At 52.9% G+C, this 17,650-nt stretch overlaps 1 protein-coding gene across 1 annotated transcript in view; it reads right to left on the bottom strand.

Annotated features, from left to right (window-relative positions):
* Positions 1-1,792: 1,792 nt before the first annotated feature.
* Positions 1,793-17,650, bottom strand: part of SLC29A3 (solute carrier family 29 member 3) — a gene marked incomplete at both ends in the record, with an annotated part of 36,198 nt that continues 20,340 nt past the window's right edge. The window contains 3 exons of the mRNA XM_082854635.1: positions 1,793-2,444; positions 6,439-6,601; positions 10,817-11,043. Coding sequence (XP_082710761.1) covers positions 1,793-2,444; positions 6,439-6,601; positions 10,817-11,043 — 1,042 coding nt within the window. The remainder of the gene's footprint in view (positions 2,445-6,438; positions 6,602-10,816; positions 11,044-17,650) is intronic.

A 17,650-nucleotide genomic window follows, 5' to 3' on the forward strand; every position in this document is an offset into this window, starting at 1 on the left:
ACGCCCCAAGTGATCAACAGCATTGAAGTCAGTGGAAAAAAACCAAGGGGGAGATTTCAACTTCCTGCAAGGGGAGGGGAGAATTTATTTTTAAAATAAAAAATTTTTTCCAAGTATCAAGTTTCAGAAAACCCTTCAAGGGTGTCCTTTTCAATTCTCTGGCCAAAGAGAGGGAGCGTGTACCAGCCGAGTCGGTGGGGAGCATCAGCTGCTGACACTGGGTGGATTACCGGCTGCTTCCAGCTCTATCAGCTGTCCACAGGACATCTCGGATCCGGCGCGCTTCAGAGCAGGAGCGGTTGATTCACGGCTCTCAGGGTTCTGCCACTTCTCGGCGCAAGCTCTGTGCTTCCTGCACAGCTCTTGAGAAAACTCCTGGTCTGATCTAGTTCCTTCCTGTCCCGGATTCCCATGTCAGCCTGCTCCCCCAAGGAACAGCCTTGCGGGAGCCTTCAAGGAACCTGAAAAAATATAAATTACTACTCATGTCAGGCAATCACAAGTGTGTGCAGGCCTCAGAACCTGAGGGGTTGCCTTTTGAAACAACAGCTACAAAATATACGACTGTGTCCGAAAAAACCAGGACAAAGCAACACCTAATTCTGTTGACTAAAGCTTCAGAGCTCAGCTGATGTTCATAATAAACCAACCTAGGAAGGTGAAGGGGCTACTGGCTCCCTCTGGACACCCTCTGCCCCTCCAGTCCAGTCTCCATCTTCCGCCTGCTCCTTGGCTGTGACTCAGTCCACAGGGGCGCAGAGGAGATGGACGGGAGGAGGGAACACGCCTCCTGAGGGTCACAGCAGGCTGGACGTGTCCCTCCCTTCAGGCCTGGGGTACAGCAGCCTTACTATTGGGTTGGCCAACTTCTTACGGAGAAACCTGAAAGCACTTTTTGGCCAGCCCAGTACTTCTGGGATATAATGCATAACCCCTTAGGGTTCCTACACCCACTCTTCAAATATCCTTAAGTTACTCAATTTGAGTATGCTGTTTCCTGCCAAGACCCTAAAACAGCCACCAATAAGGCTTTCATTAAATACCCAGGTATTTATTAGGCCCTTGAACCAATGGCCTTGACATACTGTAAACATGGACACTAAACCCTGCCCTGACCCAGGCCATAGACCACTTTAAGCATCCCTGTTTGAAATCCAGGCCTGACACGCTTGGTCCTGGGTACAGCAGGGAGGCCCTCTGGAGCCCATGTCCAGGGAAGGAAGGGCTCCTGGAAGGCCTGTCTTCCCGGGGTTCCCAGTCTGGTTGGTGGAAAGTGGAGGTCTGCACAGGCTTGGGTCTTAGGCCTGAGGACTGGCCACACCAGGGGGACCTCCTCCGGGTAGGGAGGGCTAAGGAGTCTCGCATCTTGCCATCAGCTGGAAGGAGCAAGGCTGGGAGAAGGCAAAGGGCCTGTAGACGGTCTTGGCACTCACCCTGTAACAACTCAAGAGCCGAACACTGGCAACACGTTCCCCAAGAGGGAATAACAACAGGCAGAAAGCACCCATCGGCCAGGAGCTTTCTGTGTAACTTGTAACTGTGTCTTATTCAGGTGTCTTTGGTCCTCAAAACGTCTCAGGACATCTGTCAAAGTATCTGGAATGTCTACCTGGTCCCGGCGACAGCACTGGTCCCAGCTCCCTGGCAGCAACGAGGCCCGGGTGCGATCTGTGCTCTGCAGAGCCCAACCCCAGCCCTTCCTGCTCGCCGCCTGTGCCCTCCTGGCACTTCCTGCCCATCTTGCTGAGGCTCCCAGGCATCGCACAGCACCGAGGTCTAGCCATCGCCCCTCCTAGATGAGGTGCACGAGCAGGGCAGAGCACGCCGAGCCAAGCACCAGGCCCAGGCACACGTAAAAGGACATCACCACCCCAGTGGCCTCGGCCAGCTCCCTGGGCACGATCTTGGGCCCATAGATGAGAGCCAGGGTGCTGAGGTAGCCGTTGCTGAGCCCCAGCAGAGAGGTGAAGAGCACCGGGTACACGTCAGACTGGAAGACCACCGTGTGCAGGTGGATGCGGGGCTGGTAGTTGCAGAACACAAAGAGGGGGACGAGACAGGTCCGGAGGAGCACAAGCCCGGGGAGCACCTTGCTCCTGGGCCCTGGCACCTGGATCCAGGCTGTGATCTGCCGGCCGCACAGGTCAGCAAAGTTGTAGAGGAGGAAGGCGGTGAGGGGGACAAAGAACTTGGTGCTCCACGGCGAGCCCGAGCCCTTGCTGAGGGACTCGATGTTGCTGAGGATGGCGGGGAAGACGAGGCTGGTGATGAAGAGGAGGTAGATGATGCAGAAGCCCAGGCTGGCAGTCTTCTTCAAGATGGGGCGGAGGGGTGGTGTCTGGGAGTCGCTGGATCCAGGGGCCACCAAAGGGGGACTGGGGGAGTCCTGGGGCAGCTGCTCTTCACCAGAAAACACAGCCGGCCAGACAGGCCTCATATAGTACCTGCAGGAGAGAGGCTAGTGGTAAGAGGGGCTGGAAAGCAGGGTCACTCGGGATTTTCAGAGACAAGGCCGGGGACGGTCTTTAGGTCCAGCATGTAAAGCCTAAGCCCCAGGATGCCCTCAGATGACACGTGTGCTGCGGGGTGGCCAGAGGGAGACCTGCACAATCCCCAGCCTTCCTGTCCTGGAGCTGCCTGTAAGGCTGGACTCCAGTCCATTGTTCTGTGGTGCTGGCCGTGCCATGAGCAGGGAGAGAGGAGACCAGCACTGACCACTGCATGGTGAGCCTGGGATCCAGTCTTCACTCACTTATTTTTGTTTGGTCTTGGGGGTGGGGAGAGGTGGAGCTAAAGTAGCATTTATTCTTCAAATGTAAAAGTAATTTAAAATCTTAAATTATAAAAGTAACACATGCTTGATGCAATAAACCCAAATAATACATAAGAGGAATGATACAGTAGAACAAGAACTCTCACCTCCCACCTCTGGTCTCACTCCTTAGAGATACAGATCATTAAAAGTCTGGTGTATATTGTTCCATGCACATGCAAACACCACACACACACAGCTATGTTTCTTAAGCAAAAGTGGGATCAAACTATACATATTGTAAAACTTTTTGCAACAGTATAACTAACATAATATAAATACATTATATAACTGTCTACATGCATAATTATTATACATAAATGTATACACACAATTGCCTAAAGAAGAGTATCTTTTGGCCATCCCTTCACACAGGGACAGACGGCTCTGTCTCTGTTGCTGCAGAGTATTTCACTGTATGGATAGACAATTTAACTGCTCCCCTAATGCTGGACATTTAGGTTAGCTCTAGTTTTTCTCTACTACAAATAATGGTGCAATGAATGTCCCTATACATAAATCCTTGCACATATATACTAGTATTTCGGTAGAGCAAATTTCTAGAAGAAGAACTGCTGGATCACAAGGTTTGTATCTTTAAAATTTTGATAGATATTGATAAACTGCTCTCCAGATAGGGAGAACCAATTTATCTCTGCTTTGTACCACCTACCTACCCTAACTAAAGTAACCTAACCCTTCAATCTCCATGAGAGCACCTGTTTCTCTAAAAAGAACTGACCACAATTTATAATCATTGTGTTGGTTTACTGGTTTATCATCTGTCTCCTTCAGTAGAAGATAGCTCTCTGGGGCAAAGACACATTTGGCTGTTCCCAGCTAAATCTCTGGGCACACAATAACCCTTCAAAACATAATTGTTGAAAGAACTGATAAGCCTATAAAAGTATCTTTTCCCGCATATACTCAACACTGAATATGATCAATTTTTTCAATTTCTGCTACTCTGACCAGAGTAGAAAAGGCTTGGGTCTCTTTGCATTGCTGTGTGACCTTTCCTCAGTCACTCAACCTCTCTGGGCCTTGGGTGCCTAAAAACCAGGAGACACGGGCTGATTATATTAATATATCTCAAACAGAGGAACTGGTGTGGTGCTGGGGAGAACAGCAGGTTGGTGATAGCTGGGTTCTGGTTTCAGCACTACTTCTGCCTCCCCACTGTGACCTCAGGCCAGGTACTCCCCTCTCGGGGCCTCAGTTTCCTCCTCTGTAAAATGGAGGGGCTCTGTAGCTGTAGTTTCTGAGATCCCTGCCAGCCTTCCCATCCTAAGAGCCTACATACTGTCCATAAGCGAGTCAGTGGGAGGACTCCTCCCCAGAATCACTTTTCCATGTAATGCTGAGCTGAGCACTTCGGTCTTAAACCTTGTCTTGTTTCCCAATCACTATTTAGAGAAAGGACTATTCTTACTTCTGCTTCTACTCAGCATCAAGTCCTTGCCTTAGTCTGCTCTGAGGAAGCTGCCCACCAAGTTCTTCTGGTCAAAGCTCTTCTTCATAAGTTCGTCCAAATCTAACTGCCCCATCTCACCCTACCGCAGTCAGCAGCTTCCACCACTGCGTGAGGCTCAGTTCCTCCTGAGTGGGATGGGGCAGCCTAGCCCAGCCCTCCTGGGTGCAGCACCTATGGGCTCCCTTTTAAGTAAGATTTAGTTTGAGCAGCCCTGGGAGCACAGCTCTAAAGCTCCATCCTCAGATGGGTTTCTGTAAACCCAGAAGCCTTGACCCAAGTGTTAATATGCAAAGAAAGAAACTTCCATGGGCTGGCATAGCCCTGGGTTGTTCTCTTGTCTCACGTGCTCAGCTAGAAAGGATTTTGGGGCTTGCTTAAGTGAGACTGAAAACTAGGGTGACCACCTGTCCTGGTTTGCCCGAGACTATCCTGGTTTTAGCACCGAAAGCTCCCGGTTCTGGGAACCCCTGGGACTTCAGTCCCAGGCAAACAAGGAAGGTTGGCTGCCCCGGTATAAACAGCCCACGCGAGGCTTCCTGAAACAGGACACAGGGAAACAGCAGGAGTAGTGCGAACCTCCTGCCTTCTGTTCATTGACTCAAAATAACTTAGTCAGCAGCAACAAGGTGTCAGGCAGCATATGAGGGGCTGGGGGGCCAGTGAGCCAGTCAGACCCCAGGAATCACAGGGGCATCATCGTGGAGCACAGCTGGATAACTTTTGATGACAGCCCTGAAGGGGCAGGGAGGGGGTGGGCAGACTCAGGTCTGTAGCCACCTGGGGTACATGGTGTCATCACTCAGTCCCCTTTTATCCTCCTGAGGCCACGGAGGCCAGCTGAAGTTACAACAATCCTCTAACTGGGGAGCGCAACCTACCCCGGCAGATTCAGGATTCTGGTGAAAGCAGGGGGCTCTGGGGATTAACGAGGCGACTCTCACAGGGATAGGAGGAGTCAGTGGTGAGGAAGGACCTCGCCGTCACAAGCCAGGGGTGCAGCAGGATGCAGTGGTAATGGTGCAGCCGGGAAACGGCTCCAGGTTCCAATGCCCACCTACGACTCACCAGGTAAGAAACCTGGGCATGTCTGTTAACTCTCCAAAGCCTCAGTTTCCTCATTGGTAAAATGGGAAAATACAGTAAAAACTGCACAAGGCTGTCATATATCCTAAGGGGAAAAAATGGACTGCTTAGCTCAGTGCCCCCCACACCAAATTGGTTCCCGTGGATCCGGCAGAGCCAGGACCCACGCTCTCGCCCAGCTCTGTGGCTCGCACGCTGTGGGACCACAGGCCAAGCACCTGGCCTTCTCTGTCTCCGTCTAGTCACCTGTATAATGGGGAATATAATTCCTGCCATTCCTGTATCAAATACGACAATGGTTATGAAAATGCATTGAAAAGAATAAAAAGCAAGAAAAAGTCACGGGTCATTTTTTAAAGAGCAGCAGGAAGCAAAAAAGGAAAAGGAGGAAGGAGAGAGAGAGCGAGAGAGACTAAGGCGAGGAAAGCGGTCCTGCAGGGTCGAGAGGCCCCGAGAGATGGGGGTTAGAATCAGAGGTTTGGAGTTGGGCTCCAGTGCTGGTTTTGCTGCCGACGGGCTGTGGGACTCAGGCAAGTAATTCAGCCTCTCTGAGCCTGGTTTTCTCATGTGTGAACGGGCACAATTACGATAAGTCACAGTGCTGCCCCCCATGAGAAGCGGGCGTGTGAGCTTTAAGAAGCCCCGTGAGGCCGGGCTGAGCACAGAGCAGGAGCAGGGGAGGTGCGCAGCCCAAGGAGCTACTCTTCATCATTATCCTTCCTCAGGTCCCACTTCCGCCACCTGCCCTCTCTGACGGAAAACACGCAGACTCCGGGGGCTCAGCTGCTTGGGGTTGCTACGCAAAGCCAACTTCTCATGTCCAACGGCCCAGCCAATTTACTGAGCAACGACTACGAGCCAGGCACAGCTCGAGGCACGGGATACAGCAGAGAGCAAAACTCACTCTATTTCTGCCCTCAGGGGAGGCCACACTCCAGCGGGGAGACAGGCAGTAAACCAGGAAACGAACATGGGCTCTAGCTAGAGGATAGAAGAACTCAAGCAGACAGGATAAAGGTATAAGCATACATGAGAGAAGGATGCCGCAGAGAGCTAGCGCGGGCCTCACCTGGCGTAGTCCAGCCGCGGCAGCAGCAGGTAGAGCCCGATGCAGAGCGCCAGGAAGATGTCCGCCGTCAGGAAGAAGGCCAGGGTGCTGTCCGTCACGTCACTGGCCCCCGCCAGGTCCACCAGCGAGGCCACGGCACTGAGGGTGCCCCCCATGGCTCCTCCTGCAGAGAGCGTGGGACCCCCCACGGATGGTCAGGGCGGGCCCGTCCTCCCTGCCTCTCGGGCCCGCCCGCGCTCCACTCCAGCTCCACGCTGTCCCTGCTGAGAAGAACGCTGCTGTTCTTACAGTACGGCGAGGCCTTGGCAGACCCGGAGGGTCCTGCAGCCGTGAGCTTTCTGACTCTGCGGGGGAATCCCCAGCCCAGCTCTTCTCCAAGGGGCATGGAAGAGGCTCCGGCCTGTCCGAGCACAGGCTCCCTGCTGCCTTGAGCGAGGCCAGCCGATCTGGGGAGTCCTTACCGGTTAGAAAGTCACCCAGGAGCTCATGGAGCTTACCTTGTACCCCCCGGCAGCTGTGCACCATACACGTGTGAACACGCATGCACACTCACTAACACACACACACACAATCACATACACACACATAGGCTACCACAAGCTCTCACACACACACCCACCGACACACAGTCACAAACCACACTGTCACACACACACACACATACTCAGTAACACACTCCTACATACTCACACACCATGCTACCCCAAACTCATACACACACTCGCATGCACGCAACTGCCCCACCACATGGAATGTGCTCTCCTGCCGAGGGCTTCGGCACGTGGCCCAGGTGACCGCGTGCCACCACATCTTTCTCTGCTACCTAACAGAAGAGGCGGCACAACCTAGCCGAGGGGACTCATGGGTCCAGGAGCCAAACAGATGTACATCTGACCCTTGACTCTGCCACTTGCTCGCTGTGACCTGGGGGCAACATGACTTCTTGGGACCAGAGTTTGCTCATCTGTAAAATGGGGACAATGACACCTGCCTTGCAGAGCAAGGACTGAATCAGATGATGTTTAGAAAGAGCCCAGCACACAGCCGGCTTTCTACAAATGTCAGTGCCAATCTTCTTCTTCACCACAATCACACAGTCACTTCTGGGAGGCAGGCCATGTGTCTTACTTCTCTGTTGAACCCTCACAACCGTGGGTGGTCAACTGGTGCTGGCCACGAGTCAGAGCTTATACATGGTCACATGTGAGCAGATCATTACTCCTCTCAGCCTGTTTATTTGCCTGGAAGATGGGACTCACACTTGTCCTGTCCCTCCCATGAGACTACAGTGGGATGGAAATGGAAACAGTGAATGGAAAAAACAATGGACGCGTCCAATAGGATCAACACAGTAAGTGCCTGTGAATACAGGACTGCCTGGCTGCACGGATGGATTTGCCTGCGTTAGGGGATCAGGATACTGAGTCTCAAGGAGGCAAGAGGGCCACTGACTGCAAACAGCCAACTGGCCCGTGTGGGCACGAGCTGCTTTGTCATTACTTGGCAGGTCTGACCAGGTACCACTTCACTGCCCATTGCTGCACAGAGCAGAGGTGGGAGAGGGACAGCTGGGCCCCCGTCCACCACGATGCCCATCCTCGCTGCCTCACCCACACTCTGACTGACACCTCTGTGGCTCTTTTTCTCCCCAACCTTCTCAATATGAGCTCTATTAGCCTGGGGGGGCCAGAGGCTGGGATCTGAGAGGAGGGCAAGGAAATGCAAGTTAGCATAGCGATGTTTCGATTCTAGCACAGACTCTAGAATCAAAACATCCGAGTCCAACCCTGGCTCTACCACTTCTACGTGTGTGACCTTCAGCAAGTCACTTAACTTCTCTGTGCCTCCGTTTCCTTATCTGTAAAATGGGGATGTTAAAACCCACCTCTTAGGGCTGTTACGAAGATTAAGAGGATCATTACATGTAAAGCGGGACAGGGTCTGGTACTGAGACGTGCCATAGAAATCCTCTCAGATTCCCAATTAGGTGTTTGGTTATTTCTGTCCTTCCTACATCAGAACAGCAACAACAGGGTAAACTCTTTGCCAAGAGGGTGCCAACTTCTGAGAAGCGGTAATCCCCACCTGGGTGATTTGTAAGAACTGGAGTTAAACTCCGTAAGACATTCCCTAGCTGCCCTGAGGAGGAGATCTTAACATCACTGCCTGTCGATTTTCCTCTCTCTCTTCCCGACTTGTAGAGATTTATAATATTATCATCAACAACAAACCAGGCCTCCGGGAGCTCATCCTTCAGGACTCCCTACTTCTATCTCATCAGTTATGGAAATGCATGCAAACGAGGGACTTAAAAAAACACCAGTACAAAACAAATGAATTGTTCCTCAGATGCCAACACACACAGAATTCACAGATGGGCTCCTCTGGACGAAAAACAACGGGGGCTGGTGAGTGGCACTGAGGCCTCTGGAAGATCAGGACACCTCACATCTTCCAGGGTGATGGGTGCCCACTGGGAACTGCACACAGTGGTGACAATGGCTTAGGGCCCAGCGTAATTAATACTGAAGTGTGAGTACTAGATTTCTCTACTTTTTCAAAAATGGACTTTCTTAAAAATGCACGGGAGAGTCTCCTTCTCTGGAAGGTTCGCAGGTGGCCAGATGAACCTGAAGGGCGCCTTGCCAACATATCGGTGTGTTTGGTCACTGGCTCCTGGAGAGAGAGCCAGCAAGGTTGTTATATTGAAAAATCCTCTAGCAGGATGGAGGGAGATGAGGGGACAAGAGACCAGGATGACAGAAGGGATTAAATCCAGTGTTCAGTGGCCACTTCCCTCAGCTTAGGCATGCCCTTCTTGAAGCACTGCTAGGGGCATACTGATTGTACTCAGGAAACTTAGCGATGGGTCCACTTTTATTTTACTTTACGCCCAAGGGTTTCTCTGAGGATACAGCCAAAAGCCTAATCTTATATCAAAAATGGCAAACAGATTTGAGCTCAAATCTGAACTCTGATCTGTTGACAGTAAGTGTCTCCAGTGCTATGTTGAGAAGGATTGAGACGCTTAGGAGGAAAGATACAGATCGATTAGTGAGGTCTGGCACTGGTGTGGGAACGGGCTGGAGATATACACTTGTCCAGGTATTTGTCATCCCTGTCACATACCACTTGGCATTATCAATTAATGGGCACAGAGTAGATTCTTCACAAAATGCTCCTCAAGTGGGCAAATGCTTACTGCACCCCTTCACACAACCTGGACATGCAGAGACACTGAACAGAGCAGCTGAGCTCCCAATCTTGCTTTAAGGGATGGTGGTCTCCTGGGAAAGCACAGATTCTTCCTGACCCAGCTCCTTTTTATCTTGTTGAGACATTTGGGTGAGAGAACAGAACTGCCAAGGTCTAGGCAACAGGCTTAGGTTAGGATCAAAATTTTAGTTAAAGGGGTCAGCCCAAGTCATGTCAGCAGCCCCGTAAAATGCCAAAGTTCAGGGTAACAGAGAAGTTTATTACTAGGCTATCAGCTCCTGGGAGGCTGAGTCTTGTTCATCTTTGAATCCCTGGCACATAGTAGGTCTTCTACAAAATTACAGAGGAAGGAAATACAGATAGAGGGGAGAAAAGATGGAGAAAAGAAGGGGGAAAAGGTAAGGGAAAGGAAAAATAACGAGAAGGAAAGGGGACAGGAGAAGGGAAAGGAGGAGAGGAGACAGGGAAAGAAAGGAACGCTGGTTCAGGAAACGCACTTGGTAGGCAGACTGTATTTTCCAAAAGGAGCTGCAACTAGGTCTCCCCTCCCATTACAGTATGATTTTCATACTCACCCACTGAGATATGTGGGTCTGTGTTTTCTCCCCGTGAATCCAGGTAGGCTTATGGCTATAGTGGAAGTGCCCCAAATGTCTTTCAAGGCTAAGTCATAAAGGGAAATAATGCTTCTGCCTGGGCCTCTTGGGATGCTTGTTCTTGCAACCCAGAGGCCATGCTATGGGGAAGCCCAGGCAGCCGTGGTGAGGACCACATGGAGAGAAACCCTGGCCCCAGCCCCAGCCCCAGCTGAGCTTCCAGCTAACAGCCAGCACCACTACACCAGCTGGGTGAGCACACCGTCTTGAAAGTGGATCCTCCAGCTCCAGGCGAGCTATCCTGGCTGATGCCACGTGGAGCAGAGGAGGAAAGCTGTCCCTGCGAACTTCTACCCAAACTGCAGATACACGGGCCAAAGAAATGATCCTTATTGTTCTAAGGCACTAAGAAGTTTTCGGGTGCTTTGTTACACAATAATAGATCATGGAAGCACAACTAACACTCATTTCTTTTTCTGGAAGGGCTACCACATGCTCACCTCTGGCTCCTTCCAATAACCCCCAAGTAGACTGACCTGTTCAGCTGTCTGGACCCCAGCTCTCACCTGATATCAGTGCCTGGGAATTCCTCATGGGGAAGGAACCAGTCATGCCGAAGACGCTGCTATTGAAGATGGTGGAGGTGCCGCTGAGGATCGCCATGCAGACGATGGTGACGGCGAAGAAGCTGTGAGTCCAGGAGGAGGTGTCCACCTTCACCAGCACGGTCATCACCACGAAGATGGCCAGCATGACAGTCAGCGAGGCCAGCACGCGGACATGAATCGGAACCCTAAGGCGAGGATACCAGAAGCGGTTAGAGACCCCCTCGGGCCTCCCATGCCAGGCTGGGGTTGGTGAACATTCTTAAGGGAAGCAGGTATGCTCAGTGGCTGGGACCGTGCACTCTGCAGTCAGGAGGCCTGGGTCTAAATCCTGCCTTCCTGGCTCACAGTCCTGTGTGGACTTGGATTAGTGACTCTATCATTCCGGTTTCAGCTTCTGCATCTGTACAAAAGAAAGGAGAATCAATCTACCTGAAGGTGGGGTTGTGAGGATCTCTGGCGGGGAGTGTATAGAGTCAGGCAGCAGTACCCGGCTCAGGGCAAATGTTCTCAGATGCTGCTTCTTTTCATCTTGCTGTGAGGTTCAAGAACAGGAGATGAGGGCTCTTGAGGCAAGACCCCCGTTCCTCCTGCCACGGGGATGAGCTCCCGCTGGCTTTGTCTAGTGCTTAAACAGAACAACCACCCACTGGGATTCCTTCCCCCAAAACTTAGCACTGGCAGGGAGAGAAGGGAGAAGAGAAGAAAATCATCACCATCACTGTCGTCATCAAAGCCAACACTGAGATAGTACTTCATTTGTGCTAGGTACTCTTCTAAGTGGTTTCTAAATGCTAACTTGTTGAATTCTCACACCAGCTCCACAAAACAGGTATTCTTACCTACCCCACATATACAGATAAGGAAACCGAGGTCACAGAGGCTAAGCAACTTGCCCAAGGTCAGTCAGCTGCTCCCACCTGTGCTCTCAGAACGACACTCTACTGCCTCCCTGGGAATGAAGGGAATATGGGTGGCCCAGAACAGGTGGCCAGGGCAGAAGGAGGCTCCTGTGATGGTCTCAGTTGTCATGTGCAGCAGCTGACGCCAAGCTAGAGCCAGCTACCCCCATCCAACCCCACTCCTGCATGTAAGCCTTACGCCTCTCCCAGCCTCCAACCTGCCCAGACACCGTCCTGCAGGGAGAAGCAGGGAAGCCTAGCTCTCTGAAACTGCATTTTTATTGCAGGGAGAGAGAACATCATCTAAAGAGGCTGTTTAAATCATCAGATTAGACTAAGCTTTAAACCAGATTGGATGTTTAGTTAATTTTCCTGCTAACCAGTGGGTGGCGGCTGGGAGAAAATCCAGATTAGTTATATACAAATTTCTTTTGGATAAAAAAAGAAAGACATGAAAGGTAGAAAAAAATATATACATACATAAAGAGGTGTGAAATGATGAGCATGAAAAGCAAGAACGGAGTTTTTCAAGATGCTTTTGTGGCCCCAGGCTAATTTGAGTTTCCTTCCTATCCTTGGCTAAAGGGAGAGCAGGTGCTGCCTGGGCTGTGTCAGGGGCAGAAGGAAGCCCTAGGTAGTGAAGGGACAGTTCAAGGTTGTGGTGTGAGGAGCTGGGATGAGGACCCAGGTCTGTTGAGCCCCAGCCCATGGCTGTCTTGCTAAGGCGCGTCCTCTCTGGTGTGTTCATTCCACAGATAACACTGGCCAACTACTGTGTGTCCAGCGCTGGGCTGGATGCCCGGGACACAGGACAGACGAGGGACAGGCATTTTGCTCCAGTGTGCAAAGTGCCCCATCAGCAGGGCCATAGGGCATCCTGGGCATGTCTGAGGGGCACGACACCCACTCTGAGCATCTCATAGGTTTTTTGGAGGTGATACCTAAGCTGGAGCGTAAGGGACGTCTGGATGTGAGTGCACATATCTTGTGAGGGAGAGCGTAGCACACTCAGGGAATTAAAATGGACTCTGGCTGCAGGTGACACTGAGAGCAGAGGATACCAGACAGACATGGAGCCCCACCCCGGAGGGCCTGGTCCAACTGATAAGTGCCAAAACTTGCTCCTCAGAGTGGGGCGTGGAGTGGGCATGCAGGCTTTGTCTGCCAGCATCCGTCCCACCAAGAGCACTCCTTCCATGCCAAGCTGTCCTGCGGAGGTGGACGGTCAAACTGTCCACACCAACCCATCCACAAATGAGGGCACACGACCTGGTCTGGGGTGATCAGGGTGTCCCACCCATACCTCTGGCCACTGGATTGGGTTAGGGGTTAGCATGTGACCTAGGCAGGGCCAGTCAGTCATCACTGGGACTCAAAGGTAGAGAGAAGCTGGGTCTCTGCCAGGACTGCGTCGGGGGCTGCTGGTCCCTATCTGGCCAGCTGCATGGGGAGAGGCCACATCTGAGATGAAGCCAAGTAGGCACACTCAGAGCTCAGGGCCGGCGGATGAGAAGGACGTTTATACTCCCCTAGATCCAGCAATGCAGGCAGCCCTGACTTTAATTTTCTGAGGAAAGAATGAGAAAATCCTTTTTGTGTCTCTTTCCTTTGTTACCAAGAGTGCCAACCAACACGTAGAGGCACATCAGGGTTTCCAGTTGGGGAGCGACATAGAGACTCCACCTCTGAGCAATGGGTGCCCTGCCCTCCTGCCCTCCCCTCTTACCAGGAAGCAGGTTGCAAGTGACAGGTGATTGATTAACACCTCCCAAGAACAGCCTTCAGCCAATGATGGGGAAGTGGGTGGATAAATACCCCAGCTCCCACCCCCTCAGGTGTGTTCCACACTGGCTGCCGGAGTTCTGAGCAGCCGAAGCTCGGTCACCTTCTATGGGAGCTGGCTTGATAAGGCTTCCTTTATTGGCTGCCATCCCTTCCCAGTCTCCCCCCTTCTCCTACTGTGGCCCCCCAAATAAACTACCTGCACTTGAATCCTTGGTCCAGGGTCTGTTTCTGAGAAACTCCACATCAAGACACATCTTCCCAGGGTCTGCAGGGGACTTGGCCTGGGCAGGAGCTGGTGGGCAGTCAGGTGAGCACCTGGACCCCAGGGTATCTATTTTAAATGCACACCAGGTGCCCTGAAGGCTGGTGGTCAGGCCTTACTCTGATGCTCAGGGTGATGCTACACACTCAACCCTGTCACACAGAGCCCCCCCCCCCCCCCCCCCCGCCGCCCAACTCTCTCCCAGGAGCTGCAGCTTCCCCACCCACCCCAAAGATAAGAGCCACAGGGGCACAGAGCCTGAGTCCAGAGACAGAAACCCTGCCAACTCTGCCACCAATTCACTGTGTGACCCCAGGCAAATATTCAACCTTTCTGGGCCTCAGTTTCCTTGAAAAAGAAGAGGTGGGACAAGAAAAAGTTCAGGTTTCTTCCAGTTTATGCTTCTAAATCTGAAAAAATTCAAGTAGAGAGAAAGGCTGGGGACTAATGCCCCAAAGTTTTAGCAGTTCCTTGGGGCAAGAAGAAGGTGGCGAAGGACAGACTAGGAGATGTGAGAAGCAGCACAGGGACAGGGCCCCGTCTCGTTCTCACCCCCAGGGCTGGCATAGGGCCTGGCAGGCACCTGGTAAACACCTGCTGGATGCACAGATTGATAACTAAGGGGTCCCAGCAGTGCACGCTGGGCCTCAAGCTCCCCTTCACGCTCTGCTTTTTGACCCCCTCAGCATGGTAGGGAGACAGCTGGAAACAGCAGCAGCGATCCCAGCCAGCCTTGGGAATGGCCTCTGTCTCCAACCACCTCCTCCCAGATGCAACGCAGGAAAGGTCCCCCCCCAGGAATGCTGCTGGCACCCCAGAAGCTCTCTGTGCCTGTCAAAAGAAGGTTAAGTAGTTGCCTGAACAGGAAAGTTGCTTTGGAGAGAGCTGGGGGACTTCTTACCCAGGCACCCCCAGGGCAGGGAGAGGAGGGCAGAGTGAGAGAGGAGGAGGTAAACATCAAGTGCATCACAAAAGCAATGCAGCTCCCAGCTCTGCCTCTGCCCCCCGTCACACCCCTCACCTGCACAGGTCTCCTCCTCGCCAGCTAGTTGCCAGCTGCAGAACCCATTCTCAGCTGGAGCTTCCCTGCAGGGGCTCCAAGCCCTCAGGAATCTTGCCTGGGGCTATTGTCAATGCTTGTAAAGCTTTATAAAACTTGCCCGTGCAAGTCCACCCCACATCCACTAACGGGGCACACTGCCTTACTCTCTGCTTCTTCCACCTGGACAGCGGCCCGGGGGTGGTAACACTGTTGGGATTTTAGGGAAAGTCTAGACAAGTGCTGCCCTAGGCTTGGTGGCTCTGCTCTGGCACAGGGGACGTCTGAAGTGACAGCTCCAGCCCTGGGACCCTGGGGCAGGTCATACTGATATGAGATTCTTGGAGAGGGCTGCCAGATGTTCCCAGGCTGCCAGCTTCCCTCCCTTGCTCACCAGGGCTCGGGACCCCAGGGGACTGATTTCTTCCTAAGTCTCCAAAATGTAAATCCTCCTCATAAGTATTTATGACGCTACAGATTTAACATAATAAAACACCTGGCGATTGTGGATGAGCCGCTTAGATAAGCCAGGGTTCTCCAGGAGGGGAGAAAAGGGGACATTTCAATCTCGCACATTAAATAGAAAACAGCTTAGCTCCAAACCATCTTCCCACAGTCCAGAAACAGACAGAGGCTGGGAGCATTTTCCACATGGCCCTCACCCCTCTCCTGGAGCCGGGAAAGGGCACAGGCAGGCCCTGGCGTGGGCAGGACCCTTCTGGAGGACGCCCTGTAACGCTGAGCCCTCAGAGCCAGCTCCCAGCCATCCTCGGGAGGGCAGTGCCTACTGCAGACAGACCCAGACCTTCTTCACCACCTGTTTCCCTCCAGTAGCCTGAAGCCAGGGCAGAAATGGGCTCCCGCTTATAAGGCCTGAGATGCGGCTCTGGCTGCAGGGAGGGGTCCCGCGAAGCTGGAGAACTAGGCGGGAGGGGGCCCAGAGGTTCCACGCACAGATGTGGGGGGAGAAGGGTCCCAGTTCCAATCCTGCCTCCAACCTCTTAATGGCCACATGACCTTGGGCAGGTCACCTGTCAGTCTGTTTGCCCACCTGTAAAACAGGGGAATAAATGTGCTGCTCTTGGCCACTGCAGAGTAAAGGAGATAATGCCTCCGAGGGCTATGAGTGCTGGGAATGTTAACTGCGATGATCAGAGATTATTCGCCCAGGGCCCTGAGGCTGGGCCTTCCCCGCGGCCGCTGATCCCCGGTCCCGGCTGGCTTCCGGCCTGCTGGACCTCACGACCACAGAGGGGGCAGTGCCAGGTAAGACGCCAGCTCAGGCCAGCCCTTCCTGTGGTCCCAAGTAACCCAAGTAAGCCTGTGGTCCTGCGCACATCTCCTGACCTCCACTTTGGACAGAGGATCATGATAGGGGCCTGGAAAGGAGACAGGGCGGTGAGAGGCCGAGGGACTGCCCACCGCCATGGCTCCGTCACTTCTTCCTTGTCGTCCTCTTCTTGCATGCCCTTCCCTTCCTCATGCCTTCTCTTCTGAGTCACTGCCAGGGACCCAGCTCTATCCTGCTCATAACTCCATCCCCTGCCTCCTTCTGGGCGTGATCTCTGGAGGCTGCGTTCCTCCTGCCAGGACACTGACCATAGCCCCATGTGCCAGGGACAGGCAAGAGCAGGCAGGTTAGGGGCCAGCTGGCTTTCGGCCCCCAGGCCGTCTCAGACCATCCTCCCTCTTGCTCGTCCAGCCTTCACTTTGGTTTTAAGAGGCGTGCAAAATTCTTTGACATTCCTTCCATTGAAAGGTGCGGTCCCTGGTCCCTTAAAACTGAGTGGGCAGAAGGGACAGTATGTGACTGCAGAGACTAGGTTACCAAAACCATGCAGCTTCTGCCTTGCTCTCTTGGAGCACCTGCTCCTCAGCCACAACATGAGAAGTCCTGCTACCTGCGAGAGACCGAGGGGAGGGACAGAGACAGACAGAGAGAGAGGTGCCCCGCGGAGGCCCCAGCTGTCTACAGCGGCATGAGAGAGGGCCAACCAGAGCTGCCGGCTGAGCCTGCTGCCTCCCAGGACCATGAGAGACAGTGGTAGTGTGCTCAGCCACCATGCTCTGGGATCATTTTTCTGCAACAACAGGTCATTGGAATAACCCCACAACACAATATGCTTGGAAAGACTGGTCTATTCAGGCTTAGCACACCTGAGGCACATGCGCTGCCCTCTCTCCTCCTGGACTCAGAACAGACGTCAGTAATCACAGCACACTCCCTGAGGTCAGACCTGCCGCAGAATCCTGTTCAAGCAGAGATCCAGGTAGTCACTACAGACTGAGCAGAGTTGGGTAAAACAGGTTTGCCCCCAGCGACCTAAGGCTTCAGTAGGCCGTGCCCACGAGATGCCCAAGTTTCTGAATCCCAATGTAGCTACCTCTACCAGCTAACGATAGCTTAGGGGACATGCAGGCAAAGTAGCTCAGGCTGTTACCCCTGTAAACCTAAATGGAGAACGGATGGTACCAGTCACCCAGTGGGGTGAAAGGGCCACGGGCTATCTCCTAAATCATTCCTTCTTCCACAGTGCATCCCACCCTTCACAAATGCTGTGCCAGAAGTCGCCCACTGACCACCCCCATAGGCGGCCGACTCATGAGCTGCTGTTACCAGCTTGGCACTGAGCACTGAGTGACCCGTTCCCATATAGTGAGAGCCAGCGTGGTGGGGTGCCAGCCTCTTAACTTCTAGCTCTGATTTTTTTTTTTTTTTTGACCGCTCCACGTGGCATGTGGGATCTTAGTTCCCTGACAGACCGGGGATCGAATCCGTGGCCCCTGCGTTGGAAGCACAGAGTCCT

Source organism: Leucopleurus acutus (genome assembly GCF_964270905.1).
Source record: "Leucopleurus acutus genome assembly, chromosome: 14".
In the NCBI taxonomy this organism is placed as follows: domain Eukaryota; kingdom Metazoa; phylum Chordata; class Mammalia; order Artiodactyla; family Delphinidae; genus Leucopleurus; species Leucopleurus acutus.